Raw genomic sequence first — 16426 nt, forward strand, 5'->3', positions numbered from 1 at the left:
AAAAGAATTACACTTCTTATTTTATTTTTTCCCTTTCCTACATAAAAGATAGCATTCTAAATACATTGTTATGCACTTGGCTTTTTCCCTTCAATAATATTCCCAAAAGAGGGATTGCTGGGTGTACGTCTAATTCTGATAGACAGATACCGTCCTCCCTGAATCTTCTTGATATTGCTATTTCTCTTTCTATAAAAAAGTTTTCACATGTTTCAGCAGTTTATGAGCTTCTCTCATTAAGATTTAAATGACAAATAAAATCTAATATACCTAACCAGAGATATTTTTATCTGAACAGAGAATAAAGTCTGAAGTCAAAAGAGCAAATCTCTAAATTGTGATATCAATAAGCTGAAAGAACTGAGAGGGACATACTCAACATTCTAGAAATTATATCAAGCAAACAGAAAAAGCTGTTGTCCCTACTTAAGATCTTAGGATGTAACTATTATGTAAACATTTACTTTAAATGTCACTTCTTTCAAAGTCTGACCTTGGCTGATTATGGTATTTGACACCTTTGTTAGACTAACTTCCTGCCTGAATAATTGAATCAAGGAGAGGTCTATTTACCCACTTAGAAATGTACTGTTTATTTAAGTTCCTATACAAATTGGCCACTTCTGTTTTCTACTATAAACCATGAAATACATAAATCAGTTACATAAAATTTCCTCAAGTTAAATAAGTACAGTTAGCTGCTGTCACTTTGCTTCTCTAAATATTTGCTTATTTCTTTTTTTTTCCTATGAGTTGGGGGCCTTGGCTTTGACCCCAGCTGTTCAAGCTAGCAGATGTTTTTCAGCTTGTACACAGTTATTTAGAATATAAGCACACTGTATTTTTTACCCCTTTAGCAATCTGTCATTGAAGCCTCAAGGGACATGAACTTGCACACATACAGCCTACAATACTTCTCTTATCACCAAGTTCTAAGCCTCTTAGTCTTCCTCTCAGATCTCTACTAAAATGGCGATACAAATAAGCTGCCTGCAAGACAGCTGTAACCAGCCCTAGAGAACCTAATTCCTATAATCGCTCCCTGTTTCTAAGTGAGTGATGATCAGTTAAGTATTTTACCATCTGGCATCTTATAAAAGGGATAAACCTTTATTTCCTTGAATATGGTAAAAATCATTAACACAAATAAAAGTTTCAATGCCCTCCAGCATTCATACATGCAGTCACTGAACATACGAGATGCATGCGCTGTGCTAGGTCCTAGACACAGAAGTCAAGTTTAGTGCCTCCCCACAAAGGACAAGTAAACAGGCAACTCTACTTGATTTTGTGGCAGTTAATGTTGCTGCTAGCATCCTTCAGGACTAGCTTTGGCAATACGGCCAAGATTTTGATTTTCAGTTAGTTCATGTGCCACATGAAAATAGTAGACTGAACCTATAAAATACCATCTAGCTGGGGTAGAATCAATGCTGACCATCTCTGAAGACTAAGGTCGGCCATAATGAGCTCTTAAGGGATCTCAGATACTATCTCATCATGAAAGTGACTAAAAATGAATCCCCGTGCAGACAGAAAAAGACTGCTAACAAAACGAGTGAGAAACTACTGGGAAATAGGTATAACCCTTTGGAAAGTGGAAATGCAACCTTCTCTTTGTAGTTTAAAGACTAAATGGGATCTATTTAGCATGTACTGTTAAGTTTTTCTTGGTATTTCTCTTTCTTCAATTAATGTATTCATTATCTATAGCAGCAACCGGGGTAGCACACAAAAATTTAGCAAAAATGTCAAAGATTTTAAAAATGAAAACAAATATCTAGAAAAAATAAAATGGAGCTAAACAACAAATACTGATTGACACTTGCACTGTAGAGTAAAAAGGAAGTTCACACACTGACTTATAATGGTATTTTGCTTTTGAAGAATAAGACAACGCATATTTAAGAAATATACCTCAGTGAAGTGTCAATAACAGGGAGTGAAGGCTGATGATATTTTAAAACATAGGATATATGATAAAAATCTATTTTGAAAACTGTAAACAACAATCACTTACTGGTGGCTACAAATGACTTCAATGATGGAAGAAAAACCTACTGATAACAATAAATTATAACTTTGTTAATGCAAATAAATATAATACTAATAATTCCAACAATAAGTCAGGTAATTGGCCATTATCGTAACTCATCAAAAATAGAAAATAAATTAACTGGAGTTAAGAAGTGATGCGCAGCAGCACACTGTTATACTGTATTTCCGTCACACATATAAAACAGATGTAAACAATCTCAAGAGTATAGGAAATAAAATGTGGCAAAATTATCAGTAATTAATTGTCAGTATTAACCACTGTTTTTAATGTAAGCTACTTAATTGTAAGTTTATATCATTTAATTTTTCCCAGCTTCATTGAGAGATAATTGACGTATAACATTGTGTAAGTTTAGATGTATGAAGTGATGATTTATTTTCATATATATATATATATTCACACATATTGCAAAATGATTATCACAATAGTTCAGTGAACATATCCATCACCTCACGTACTTATGATTTTTGTCTTTTTTTTTTTTTTGTGGTGAGAATTTCTTGTTTTTTTGTAGGTAAGCAATTTTCAAATATACCATACAGTATTGTTAACTATGGTCACCACAGTGTACATTACATCTCCTGAACTTATTAATCTTATAACTGAAAGTTTGTACCTGTCACCACTCACCCATTTCCTACTTTCCCCCACCCCTGATAACCACCAATCTACTGTTTTTATTATTTTTGTTTTTTTCAGTTTCCACATATAAGTGAGATCATACATGTCTTTCTCTGACTGATTTACTTCACTTAGTATAATACCCTCAAGCTTCATCCATGTTGTCAAAAATAACAGGATTTCCTTTTCTATGGCTGAATAATATTCCATTGTATGTATATATATGTGTGTGTGTGTGTATATGTATGTATGTATATATGTATGTGTGTGTGTGTGCGCGTGCATATATATATATCACATTTTCTTTAACCATCTGTCATTCAATAGACATTTAGGTTGTTTCCATGTCTTGGATATTGTAACAAATGCCACAATAAATATAGGGTGAAGATATTGTTTTGAGTTACTGTTTTTCTTTCCTTTGGATAAATAGCCAGAAGTGGACTTGCTTGATCATCTGGTAGTTCTATTTTTGACTTTTTGAGGAATCTCCATAATGTTTTCCACAGTGGCTGCTCCATTTCATATTCTCACCAACAGTACACAGGGGGTTCCTTTTTTCCATATCCTCGCCGACACTTGTTAATCCTTGTCTTTTTGATGATAGCTATTCTAGCAGGTATGAGGTAATATTTTGCTGTGGTTTTGATTTGCACTTCACTAAAGATTAGTGATGCTGAGCACGTTTTCATGTACCTGTTGGCCACCTGTATGTCCAGAGGAAAAGTTTTCAACTTTTCACCACTGAGTATGATGTCAGCTGTTGGCCTGTCATATATGACCTTCATTATGCTGAGGTACATGCCTTCTATATCCAGTATGCTGAGAGTTCTCACGAATGGATGTTGCATTCTGTCAAATGATTTCCTGCATCTATTGAGATGATCATATGATTTTTATCTTTCATTCTAATTAATGTGACACATCACTTTTGTGATTTGCATATATTGAACCATTCTTGCAACCCAGGCATGAATCCCATTTGATCATGGTTTACTTTTTTTTTCCCTTTTGACCATGGTAGATGATGCTTTTAATGTGTTGTTCAATCCAGCTTGCCAGTATTTTGTTGAGAATCTTTACATCTACATCCATCAGGGATATTGGCTTATAGTTTTCCTTCCTGGTACTATCCTTCTCCGGCTTTGGTATCAGGGTAAAGCCTGCTTTGTAAAATGAGTCTGGGAGTTTTCCCTTCTCTTCAATTTTCTGGAGGAGTCTGAAAAGGATTGGAACTAATTATTTAAGTGTTCCATAGTATGCACCAGGGAACACATCTGGTCTGGGTTTTATTTGTTGAGGGGGTTTTGATTCCTGATTCAGTCTCCTTACTTGTTATTGGTCTCTTCAGATTTTCTATAGCATCAGTTGTGTGTTCCTTAAAATTTATTCATTTTCCAGGTTCTCCATATAATTTTTCATAGTAGTCTCTTATGACTCTTTGTATTTCTGTGGCATCAGTTGTGATGTCTCCTCTTTTAAAAATTATTTTATTTATTTGGATCCTCTCTCTTTTTTTCTTGGTTAATCTAGCTAAAAGTATGTGACTTTGTTTATCTTTTCAAAAAGCCAACTCCTAGTTCTGTTAATCTTTCCCATTATTTTTCTTATTCTCTATTTTATTTGTCTTCTAGTCTTTATTCTCTTCCTTCTACTAGCTTTGGGCTTAGTTTGTACTACTTTTTCTAGGTCCTTGAGGTATAAAGTTAAGTTGTTCACTTGAGATATTTCTCTTTTCTTGTTGTATGTATTTATCACTTTAAAATTCCCTCTTAGAACTGCTTTTCCTGTATCCCATACATTTTGATTTGTTGTGTTTCTGTTTTAATTTGTCTCAAAATGTTTTTTTTTAATTTCCCTTCTTTCATCCATTGTATGTTCAGGAGTGTGTTTTTTAATTTGCACATATTTGTGGATTTTCCTCTTATTACTAAATTCTAGTTTAATAATATTGTTATAGAAGCTACTTTATATAATTTCTATCTTGAATTTATTGAGACTTTTTCTGTGACCTAACATATGATCTATCCAAGAATATGTTCCATGTATACTTGAGAAGAATAAACAGCAAGTGTTAAATATTTAAGATAATTTCAGCAAAACTCTGAATACATCTGTCTTTATCAATGAAAGCATGTCACTTATACAGAGCAATCTGTTGCCAACAGTAAAGGAAAGAGCCAACAAAAATGTAGAAGGAAAGGACTGGTGTGGAAGTAAGAGGAACCCATGTGTAACTATATTAATATGTGATTTTTAAAATATTATTATAAATGCTAAATATAAGACATTTTTGTATTATTTGTATTTTCTATTGGCTGTTGAGCTCATCTCTCAATTAATATTAAAAAATCAATCAAGATCTGAGAATCAATACCCAGCTGTATTGTCAAACTTCACTTTACTGCAGGAGTAGGTTCCCTCACTAGGTAATATTTTGGCATCTATTTTTTAAAAAATATATTAAAATGACTAACTTATTATAATGGTTAATATTTCATTGAACTAGACAACCCAATTTATCACTGATATGCAAATGATATGTCTAAATTACAATAAACCACTGAACAATATATTTTAATTTATTTTTTGAAACTTTGCTATTTTTATTGACTTACGACAACAACAGCAGGCATTTACACAGTGCTTAACAATGTGCCAGACACTGGTCTGAGTGCCTTGCATATACCAACTCTTTTAATCCCCACAGAACCCTGTAAAGTAGGTACTAATATCATGCCCACTTTCCATATGAGAACACTGAAGTACAGAGAGGGTAAGCGACTAGTCCAAGGTCACACAGCTGAAGTTGGCAGAGCTGAAATTCAAATCTGGGCAGTCTAGCTCTGGGATTAACCATTAAGCCTTACAGCATCTCAATTTAGGTGTGTTAGCCTCTGAGATGTCCCAATGATCCCACCTCCTGGTCTTCATGCCTTTGTGTAATTCCCTTGTCTTGAGTATAGGCTGACCTAATGATTCACTTCCAATAGCTAGAACACAGCAAAATGATGGAATGCCACTTCCTGGTTAGGTTACAAAAAGACTGTGGCTTCTGTCTTGCTCTACTTTCATGAACTCTTATTTGCTGGCTCTGATGAAGCCAGCTGTTGTGTTGAGAGCTGCCCTTTGGAGAGGCTCATGTGGCAAGGAACTGAGAGTGACCTCTGGCCAGCAGCCTGTGAGGCTGCTGACAACTCTGTGAGTCAGTTTGTAAGTAGATCCTTCCTCAGTTAAACTCAAATGAGACCACAGCCCTGGATGACATCTTGATGGCAGCCTCATGAAAGAGCTTTGAGGCAGAGGCACCCACTAAGCCATGCCAGAGACTATGAAATCATAAGTGTTTGTTGTTTTACACTAAGTTTTGAGGTAATTTGTTATGTAGCACTTGATAGCTAAATAAACCAATAAAAGCATGAGGTTGTTATGCAAATGTGACTTCAAGACACACCCACAGTCCCAAATGCCAATCCAATTGATGTTCCTTAGCCTTCTCAATGTAAAACTTCCAGAGCTGCATAAGCCTCAAGGCCAAAGAACAATACATTTTTAAATAAATATTAAGGTGTCAGAGCATGATGTGTCTCTTACAGTGAATATCCATCTTTGTTGTGTATAAGAACTTCATCAACAAATCAGTATTATTTTACTGGGAAAAGGGGGAGATAAAGATTTAAATCTTGTAATTTAAGATATCAAATTGTCATCTATGGCTCTCTGAAATACAAAACTAAATACCTGCCTCACATGCACAGATCTGAGAATCAAACATGATGTAATCACTGTTTGGTAACAAATGCTGATAATGATCTGCCATCTGTACTAACAGAGGTCATCACTGAACACAGCCAGTCTCCAAGCTTCACTGCTTCTCTCTGTGATGAACCATAAAACAAAGCAGCCCAGGTACGTCAAAAGTGTTTAAGACTTACCTGAAGTAACATACATCAAGATGTTTTTTGAAGTAAAATTAATGTTGATAATTTGAAATAATTTCGTTATTTAAATTTTCTATTTAATTGTGATTGTGTTTCACACTTGTTTGTAGTCAATCTACCTTTCTCCACGAAGGTAATGAATATTCCACTGATTTTTTTGTTTTCTTCAACAAAGGTGAGACTATCTGAAAATCATAAACTTATGAGTCTTCATTTTTCATTTCCATATTCAAAAGCAAACAGAATGAAAACTTCTGGTTGTTTATTTTCCTTTAAATCAAATACATGCTAAAATACATTTAAATTTAATGTCTATTTGTAAGCCATAAAACATACTGTACAACATATTAGTTTGCTATGTGTGATCAATATAAGCTGGTGGGACCAGGGTCCAAAAGAAAATTGGCTGGGGAAATAATCATTAATTTTAGAAAAAACCAGCAGCAGCTACCATTATTAGAGGCATTCATTCATGACCCCATTTGATCCTTACAAAAATTCTGTAAAGGAGGTTTTATTTTTACATTTTCAATGTTACACCAGCGAAGTTCAAAGAAGTTAAGTGTTTTGTCAATAACTACACATCTATTAAGCAAAGTCTGGATTTAATCCCATGGCTGCACTCTTTTGGTACAAGATACAAAATAAGACTCTTTACTCTTACACTCATAAGATATTCAGTATTCATAAAAACTCTAGAAGGATGATAATATTATTTCCAGTTTATAAGTGGAAAAAAACTGAAGCTTAGGAAACTTGTCCAAGGTCATATAATTTGAAAGACATTAAATCATAGTTCATATTCACAGTTGTGCTTTTTACTATCCTTTGAAGGAGTTCAACTTTGAAAGGGCAGAGAAACCTGAGATAGCTAAATGGGAGGATCAAAAGAGAATTTTTTTAAAAAGTAAAATGTCTTGAGCATATTTAGAGGACACAGGGAGAAGATGCTAGGAAATGGCTCCAAAGCACTGATGCAAGAATTAACACAGAACAGGAAAATCTCTTGGGTTTATAAGGAAAAGGTGACTAGGAATAGGAATATGGAAGGACATATTAAAAATATGTTAAAACTCTTGGAGTAAAGAATCACTGTAAGATAATGTGATGTATCTATCGTCCTATCCCTTTATCATCTGATATCAAAAATCTCCTTTCTTGTAGGAAAATCATTCCATTGTTCAGGAGGAACTGACTCATTCACTGAGAATACGGAGGTGGACTCAAGACCTGGGCTGGGCCAATCAGAGTACCCCACCTTCCTGGCTTCAGTAATTGATTCAAGGATGGCAGTTTCCTAAAGCAGGCCAGTCACAGCCCTTCAGGGTTTGTTTGCTTGTTTGTTTGTTTGCTTGTTTGTTTGTTTTTAAATGCAGGAGCTATAGCAAAAGATGGTCCCTTCTAAATGAAGTTTCAAAGCTGAAAGGATACACAGCTGGGCGAGCCCACAGCCAGGCTGCCTACTCTGTGGCCTGCCCATAAAACTAAGGCAAGAAAATTTAAAACAGATGCGGAGACAGAGATTCCTGACTACAAAATATGAACTCTGGAATTCAACCACATCAAAATTATCTATGCTCTGGACTTCCCAATTATGCGAGCCAATATAGTTTCTTTTTAATTTAAGCTACTTTAAGTTATGGTCATGTCACATGTAGCAGAAAACTCCCAAATAATGTAACGGTAAAAATACCTTTATTTATCAATACATAGAGACACTAGGAAGCCTCTATTTTGTTACTCTGGACTCCACGGAATCTTTATTTTCAGGAAAACGAAAAAAGTAGATCTGCTTCATATTTCTTAAGTCCCCTGGTTAAATCTTATCTTAAACTTGTCTTTTTTGGGAGGAGCACTAAAAGATTTGTAATTTTTAAATCTTATTTTATTTTGAAATATGACATACAGAAAAATATATAAAAGTTAAATTTATACTTTAATGAATAAATGATGATGAAATAAAAACAGCTTTAGAACCAGAACATCGTTAATACTCCTGAAGCTTCCCTATATGTCCCCTTTGAGTCATGACTCCCAGTTTCTCCTCAGAGAAATCACTGGCCTGACTTTAACAGTAATCACTGCATTGGTGTTTTTTATATTTTTTCCATCTATGTAGCATCCTAAAAATAGAGCTTAGTTTTGTCTGTTACTGAACTTTATACTAAATGGAATCATACCAAATGATATACATAATTTGCTTTCCTACTAAAACCTTATATTTATGTGATTCATTGCCATTAAACTCTGTAGTATAAAACATTCCTTACATTGCTTATAGTGTTCCACAATATGAATATAACACAATTTATCCATTTTAATGTCTAATTACAATTCTAATATTAGACATTATAATAGTGGGCATTTGAGATGTCTGACTATTACAAACACCGATTCTTAAACTATTTTAATAGATCATTTCAGTGAACCTGTTCATAAATTTGACTACAGTATATATTTAGTACATATTTAGGAATGAAACTGCCTGGTATGCATATCTTCATCAGATAAAGCCAAACTAGTTTCCAAAGGAGTTCTGCCTAGTCACAGTTTTTGAAAAAATTAAATACTTTCAGACATTCTCTGTTATCCAAAAATAATTTTTTGCAGTTGGAAAGCTTCCATACAAGGTGATATTAGTGCACATGTAGTGATTTAACCTTAAAAAGGAGCATAATCTTCTGCAAGTCTAGAAAAGTGTATGTTCAATTAAAAAACTCATAAAGCTGCTTGACAATAAATATGTGAGAGAAATATATTGGGTTAAAAATTACCTAAAATATTTTATATGACTTTTTAGAGTGAAATATATAAAGGACATTATTTATTATACTTCCAACTAAGCACAGGCTAATAATATAATGATGATATATTACTGGTAATTATTACATATTTAACTTCAAAGGCAGATAAACACTATAATGGTTATAAGCAATCTGTTCTGTAACATTTTTTCCACCTGTAAATGATAAATTTCTTGTAATTCCATCAATACTTATAACTATAGCAGCTGTGTGATAAACACTGAATTCTTCCACTGCTTAAACTGCTGCAAATTACAAAGCTATTATGAAAGCATTTGGAAATTTCCAAGCACTAGGAGAAGATACTTATTGCTTAAAACTATTTAGACATGGAAAAACTTAAAAATTCTAAATTTTTGTTTTTGAACCTACTTTCGTTTTTGGTCTTTCCTTCCTCTTAGGCAGTGACTGTGAAATATAAATGATCATGGGCGAGCATCCCCAAAAGAAGCAGGTTCTGACAATGATTAATATGGAGCTGCCAAAGGACGTCTGGCAGCAAAAAGAAGCAACAGCTTATGTAACTGATAAAAAATTAGTCAGTACGACCCTAACAACGTATCTCCCTGGAACCTCAGTGCATTTGATAAATTGTTTAAACTAGACTGTATTCTTCTATTTGTTTAAACCATGGAGACGAAAATAAAATATGGAAAAGAAAAAATTACAGTTATCTTATTCAAATTGGTTAATGGATGGGTTGGTTAGTAAATGAAATACGCTGTTTAACAGAATTATTGCCATACTTTCAATTAAGAATCACAATATAGTATGTTTTTCGTTAACATGATGCTGACTATCAGTCCATCCTTCCTCCAGGATTCTGAAGGCATCTATATTTCCAGTTATTTTTACAAGTCAGGTACAAGCATGGCAACAACTGCATAATTCTATTAATGCAGAAGGTGTAAGAGACTAGACTGAATTTCTGTTCATCTTGTGACATACTTTGGAAGCAACTTTGTTGAGTAAAGTTTACTATGGTTGACTTTCCATAACCCTTATAATAGGAAAGTAGATAATGTAAAAAAACAAAACAAAACAAAACTGGGTTATTTGAGTTTTCTAGTTATTTGAATCACTGTCTCTCTTTTTTTCAGGGAGGAAGTGTGTCCAAATAAATACAAACTTACGATTAACTAAACTTCTGTTAAGTATGAAGACAGATTTCCTGGAGAGAGATCCTTCTCATTGAAACTTAGACAATATATCATAATGTGTGGAACAGGGCTGCAGTCCTAAAATGCTAAACTGTGATATATTCAAAGATTACTCTGTGGAAGACAGAGCTTCACCACCCAAGGCTTGAACACGAGCTTCTTATTGAAGCGATTATAAAAACTTTTAGAAGAACAATGGCTTTGAGCTTTGGTGAATACATCCATGTCATTGTTCACAGTCTCCAGCTCCTTGTGGTAGGAACCTGACTATTCCAGATACTAGATGGGTTTAGTAGTAGAAAAAAGCCCCAAGAATTTGCGGCCATGAAGTGCTTGATTATCACAGGGAACCCAAGAAGATGGGCCATGGGGATGACGAAGAAAGGAGGACAGCTTAGGAGATCAGAAAGACCATAAACAGATGATAACGCCACAGAGAAAGACATGAAACTCGAAGTTAAACAAAGTGAATAATCACAATAGAACCACCATATATCAGTATTATCACTAGAATCATATCATCAGAATTAGGACCATGAATCTATGATAATTGTTCTTCATTTCCAGAACGCAAACCTAAAAGAAATGCTTTTGTTTTAAACTTGCTGGACCCCTCTGCTGCATCTGACATTATACAATGCTTCTTGTCTAACTGAAAATCCAGAAAGTCTTCAAGGATTCTTCTTCCTCATCAGCCCTTCAAATACTCGGCATTCCTGGGCTCTATCCTAGTCTTCCTCTTCTATTTATTCTTCTTAAATGGTCTAATCCACTCTCACGATTTCAGCTTTGATTTCTCCCCCACATTAGTCTCCAGTATACAGTTGATTGCTGAATAGCTTTACCCAGATACCCCAAAAAATACTCCGAACAAAAAAAATTCAAAACAAAATGCATCAACTCCCAAAGGGTTTTTCTCCGTTCAGTCTCAATGGACATGTTTTCTGTCTCAGCTCAAAATACCATAATTTACCCAGTCAACAAAGCTAGAGAACTAGGCCTGCTACCTTTGACTTTTTCTTTGTCAGTCCACCCATGAAACCCACCAATTTTGCCTGCTGCATGATTTTAATTGTTTCTTTTTCTCTGGGTCTCAATATTCCTCATTTAGACCGATATTTCCTAACTGGTCTCTCTTGCTACTGCTTGCTCCCTTCAGTTCCACTCTCTACACGGGTGTGATAAGAATTTATCTGAAATAAACATTTGACTGTCATTCCTTTACTTCGAACTGATCAACGGCTCACCATTAGATTTAGAATAAAGCCCACATTGCTTGATATTATTAAAAAGTTTTCATAACTTGGTCCCTGCCCATCTGACCATTTTTACCTCATAACTCTTTCTGCACACAATTTCTATAGCAACTGAATAGAAACTGTCATTTCATAGTGTTCCCTTTATATGCTGTGCCCTTTGGGTTTCCACACACTTGCTCATGTTGTCCCTTTTGTCTAGCAATCTGTGCTCCCTCTTTCCCCCCTCGCCTCCCCAACCTCAATTATTTATGTCTTGGCAAAGCTACCACCTCCTCCAGAAAGTCTCTCATGGTAGTTCTAGCAGAGCTGGGTCGGGTAATTCTCTCTATTCTCTCACTCTGTCACTGTCACTTAGCACAGTGTAAGTTCCTCTATAGTGACCATCAGAAAAATCAACACAGATACATAAAAAGAATAAATACAATAAATACGTGCCTACATTATCTGTGCCCCATCCTCGCCCATAAGGCCTCTGAGAACACAAACGATAAATTATTCATATTTGTAATCCCACTTCCTAGACCAGTACTGACAACTGATTCTCAATAAATGTCCCGTTAAATGAAGCTGACGGAGAGGCAAAAGAGAATACAAAAATAAACCACAGAAAAGATAAAAGACTGTCTTGTCACATTCCTTCATAATGGTGCTGGTCCTATTCATATTTGGCCAGTTACATTGACTTCTTTAGTTCTAGAAGGTTCTCGTTAAAAATAACTACAGAAAAGCAATTTATTCCCTTGTAGCCAGCAAAATTAATTCTATTGAGAAACTGTCCTGATTTTGACATCAGATCTCTTACTTCATCACCAAAAGTACATTTCTAAAAAGATATGTCATGTGCAATCTCCATCAGGTAAATGGAGAATGAAAAACGGAGAACAAAAGCCAAGCAAAAGACAAAATAAACTTGGCAGCACCATGCCATTTATTACACGGAAAACTACTTACGTGCAGCAGCAACACAGCAGCAAGGAAAGACTGTCCTTGACAGTACCCAATGTCTTCGTCATAGACAGAGTAGGCCTAGAGAAAAGGTGAAGAGAAAGAAATATCAGAAACAGTCACAGATTTTAACTTAAGTGCTAGCTCACATCGAGCTGCTGCTCATTTTTGTCTCCGGGCTGTCCACCACAATTTCACTGAGCCCTCAACTTGAATGTGTGAGCCATTAGCACAGCGGGATCCCTCAAAACGGCGGCACATTTCCTAAGGCAATTCTAGATGTCCCATCTTCCCCAGGTTCACCGTTAGAGTTTGGAATAGAGAGATGCTCAGAGCACCTCAATTAACTTTTAAAGATCCATTATGGTTTGTGGTCAGTCAAACAAGTCTGTGGGAGACAGGAGCAAAAGGTGGAAGAGGGTAGGAAGGTTCTACCACTGACGTGGGTGTTCTAATGCACTATGTGGAGGGAGACCTTAATGCTAGCAAAGTGGTGTGACAAATGACCCAAAAAATCACCCTCGGTAGTCTCTATATGTTCTCAACCACCTTCTAAACTACTCTCCCATTTTCCCAAGGCTGAAGTGTAAAAACAACTCCTCCCATCTATACCACTGGGGCCAACCAGAAATATTCAGTATTGCTCTGAATTTTTTTTTTTTTCTGAATGGCTGAGAGAGAGCCTTAGGCCACATATACACCCACTGCCACAGGTGTTCTGGCTATTCACCATCTTTAGCATCAGTCTAATCAGGCCTGCTAGTACAGTGCCAAAGAGGCCCGTTCACAGGAAACAGTTCTCCTTGAGAAGCAGCCATTACACTGTTCAACTTAATACTCACTTTAGTCTCTACAGCAAAGGAAGTAAGGTTATATGCTTAACATACACTAACTAGAACTTCAAACTGCTCAGATTATAACTTTTTTAAAAAAAGACACCCTGTTCAAGTTTTCAAGAGGCGGAACCAGTTACAGTAGGTGGACTGTGCTGATCAAAGAGTAAAAAACAGGAATTAGTCAGCTTTCGCTGTGAAATTCCAAATAGTAAATATTTTAGGCTTTGAGGGATACTTAAACATATCTGCTGCATATTATTTTTCTTTTCTTAAACAACCACTCACAACATAAAAACCATTTGTGACTCATGGGTATTACAAAAGCAGATAGCATGGGGCCATAGTTTACTGACCCCTAATTTAGAATGAACAAAGATCATTCATATACTCCCACATTTATTTTTTAAGAGACAAACACCCCAACTGCACTGCTGAATCCTGGACATGTATCCCATTCCATGTACCCCATCTATCTGTCGTGCTTCATTTTAGTGAGAGGATCTCCATTTAACGTACTTAGTACAATGCACTATGATTTTGTGAGTATAAACGTTATTTCTGACCAAGACAATGGTTATCAATGATAGCCAGGAAGGGTGACAATAGGAGGGCAAGTGTGGTATCTGCTACAGCCAAGGTAGCGTACAGGGACTTGAACTTTTTTTTTAATGTTAAAAAAAAAACCCTTTCTTCAAATACAGCTTACATTTTAACTGCACAATTCCTCCAGTTGGGTTATTTATGTAACTTAATCATTATAGAATATTTTCATCATTTCAGAATGTTTCTCATGCCTCTTTGCAGTCAAACCACCTCCACCTCAGGATGCTAGTGATTTGTTTATTTTTTTTTTCTTTTCACAATCTATTATTAGCTTTGCATTTTTAAAGAATTTCATATAAATGGGGTCATATAATATATGTATCCTCTCTTGTGTCTGGCCTATTTCACACACCGTAATGTTTCTGAGATTCTTTCACGTTGTTGCATGCATTGGCAGTCCATTCCTTTTAGTCGCTGAGTAGTACTCCTTTGAATAAACATACCACAAATGGTCTATCCATTCTCCTAATTGAATATTTGGGGTTTTTTTTCCCTCTTTGTGGTTAGTATGAATCAGGTTGTTATGTAAGCACACAAGGCTTTCTGTGGATATAGGCTCTCATCTTCCTTGGTTAAATACCTAGAGTTGGAGGTTTGTAATTCAAATGATAAGTGTATGTTTAACTTTATAAGAAATTGCCGAAATACTTTGCAAAGTGGTTTTACAATTATTGTACCCTCACCAGCAAAAGTACGAGTACTCATTGCTTCACATCCTTGTCAATACTTGATTTTGCCAGTATTTTTCTTTTGATTAATTCTGTGATTTTGACTTACATTTCTTGGCTGGCTAATGACATAGAGCATATTATCATGTGCTTTAAGGCAACTGATACATATTCTTTTGTGACTTTCTCTTCAAGTTCTTGCTCATTTGTTTAACTGGGTTATACACCTTACTACTGTTGATGCGTGGGAGTTCTTTACACATTCTGTTGACAAGGCCACCCTGACATGCGCATTGCCAGCACTCTCTCCCAGGGTGTGGCCTGCCTCTTCATTCTCTTAGGTGTCTTTTGAAGTATGACTGCTCTCTTTTAACTTTCCTCTGCTAATGCTGATATTATCACACTCTTTTCTAATGAGAGAAAAATTAGATCATGGAATCATTACCTAATGAATCTGAAAGAAGTTTTTCTTCATTACCACCCGTTTCTAAAGCTCAGCCTAATTTTAAAAATTGAAAGATGGATTAGCATCCTTTTACTTATTTAATTTTCTTTGATTTAAATAATTATATTTCTGATTCCTTGTTTGTATTTTTATCCAGAGCTCGTGTGTGTGTGTGTGTGTGTGTGTGTGTGTGTTAGGGGCTGGAAGAAGGGTTACAGAGAGAAAAGGAACAAAAAACAAAGAAAGAGGGGAAAGGTTCTGACACTACACCTGATGGTGCTCTGCCACTTTCTTTTCCATGAACAAGGACTCTGGGATTTGCTGATAAGAGACCACGTTACATGAGAGATAAATACACTTTCAAGGCTTCCCATCCCCATGAAAGATGCTGAAGTTGAGGATTCCTTAAAACTGCATCTCTAAAGTCATTCATGCTTCACTGACCCTGATATAACTCACAAAGGTTTGACCCATCTTTATATAAATATATTTTTCATTTATTGAGAACTGTGCTTATTTATACACTCATTTGTGTGATAAGAAAAGTCCAATATAAAATGAAGGCCCACAACACACCAGACAGAGAAGGTGTGAATTTAGGGACCCCACAAACTATTCTCTAACTGGAGAGCTGAGGATAAAAGGGCAAGTCAGTAATGTACTGATCTTACTTTCTAGCTGTGTTATGGTTTCAAATTAGGTTAGCAGCAAAAATGACTTTTCAGAGGCCACCTACTGAATTGATTTTATGATTCTCAGTTTGAAAAAACACAGTGTTCTAGCAACTTCTTTCCCCTGGAGTTCTTCCAAGCACTGTTTGGCTTTAGTCTAAGCTTTCTCTGAGTTGAACCAAATTATTTCCCTCTACTCAAAACTTACCGTTTCTCTCCCCACTCCTCACTTTAACTGCTTCTCTGGCCAGATGCCCACTCAGACGGACTTTCATAAACCACCTGAGTACCACTTCTATAATGGAGGAGTAATTTCTACTAGACCAACCTTCCCTCTGGTAACAAATTCAAACTACATCTAGAAAAATACATAAAACAACTTCTTGAAGGCACTGAACAAAAAGCAGGCAGAAA

The 16426-nt window shown here is 35.6% G+C and overlaps 1 protein-coding gene across 2 annotated transcripts in view; it reads right to left on the minus strand.

Annotated features, from left to right (window-relative positions):
* Window positions 1–16426, minus strand: part of RABGAP1L (RAB GTPase activating protein 1 like) — a 563059-nt gene that overhangs the window by 209305 nt on the left and 337328 nt on the right. For both annotated transcript variants that reach the window (XM_032463693.1, XM_032463694.1), the window contains exon 15: window positions 12796–12870. In XM_032463693.1, the coding sequence (XP_032319584.1) occupies window positions 12796–12870 (75 nt within the window). The remainder of the gene's footprint in view (window positions 1–12795; window positions 12871–16426) is intronic.

Source organism: Camelus ferus, chromosome 21 (assembly GCF_009834535.1).
Source record: "Camelus ferus isolate YT-003-E chromosome 21, BCGSAC_Cfer_1.0, whole genome shotgun sequence".
In the NCBI taxonomy this organism is placed as follows: domain Eukaryota; kingdom Metazoa; phylum Chordata; class Mammalia; order Artiodactyla; family Camelidae; genus Camelus; species Camelus ferus.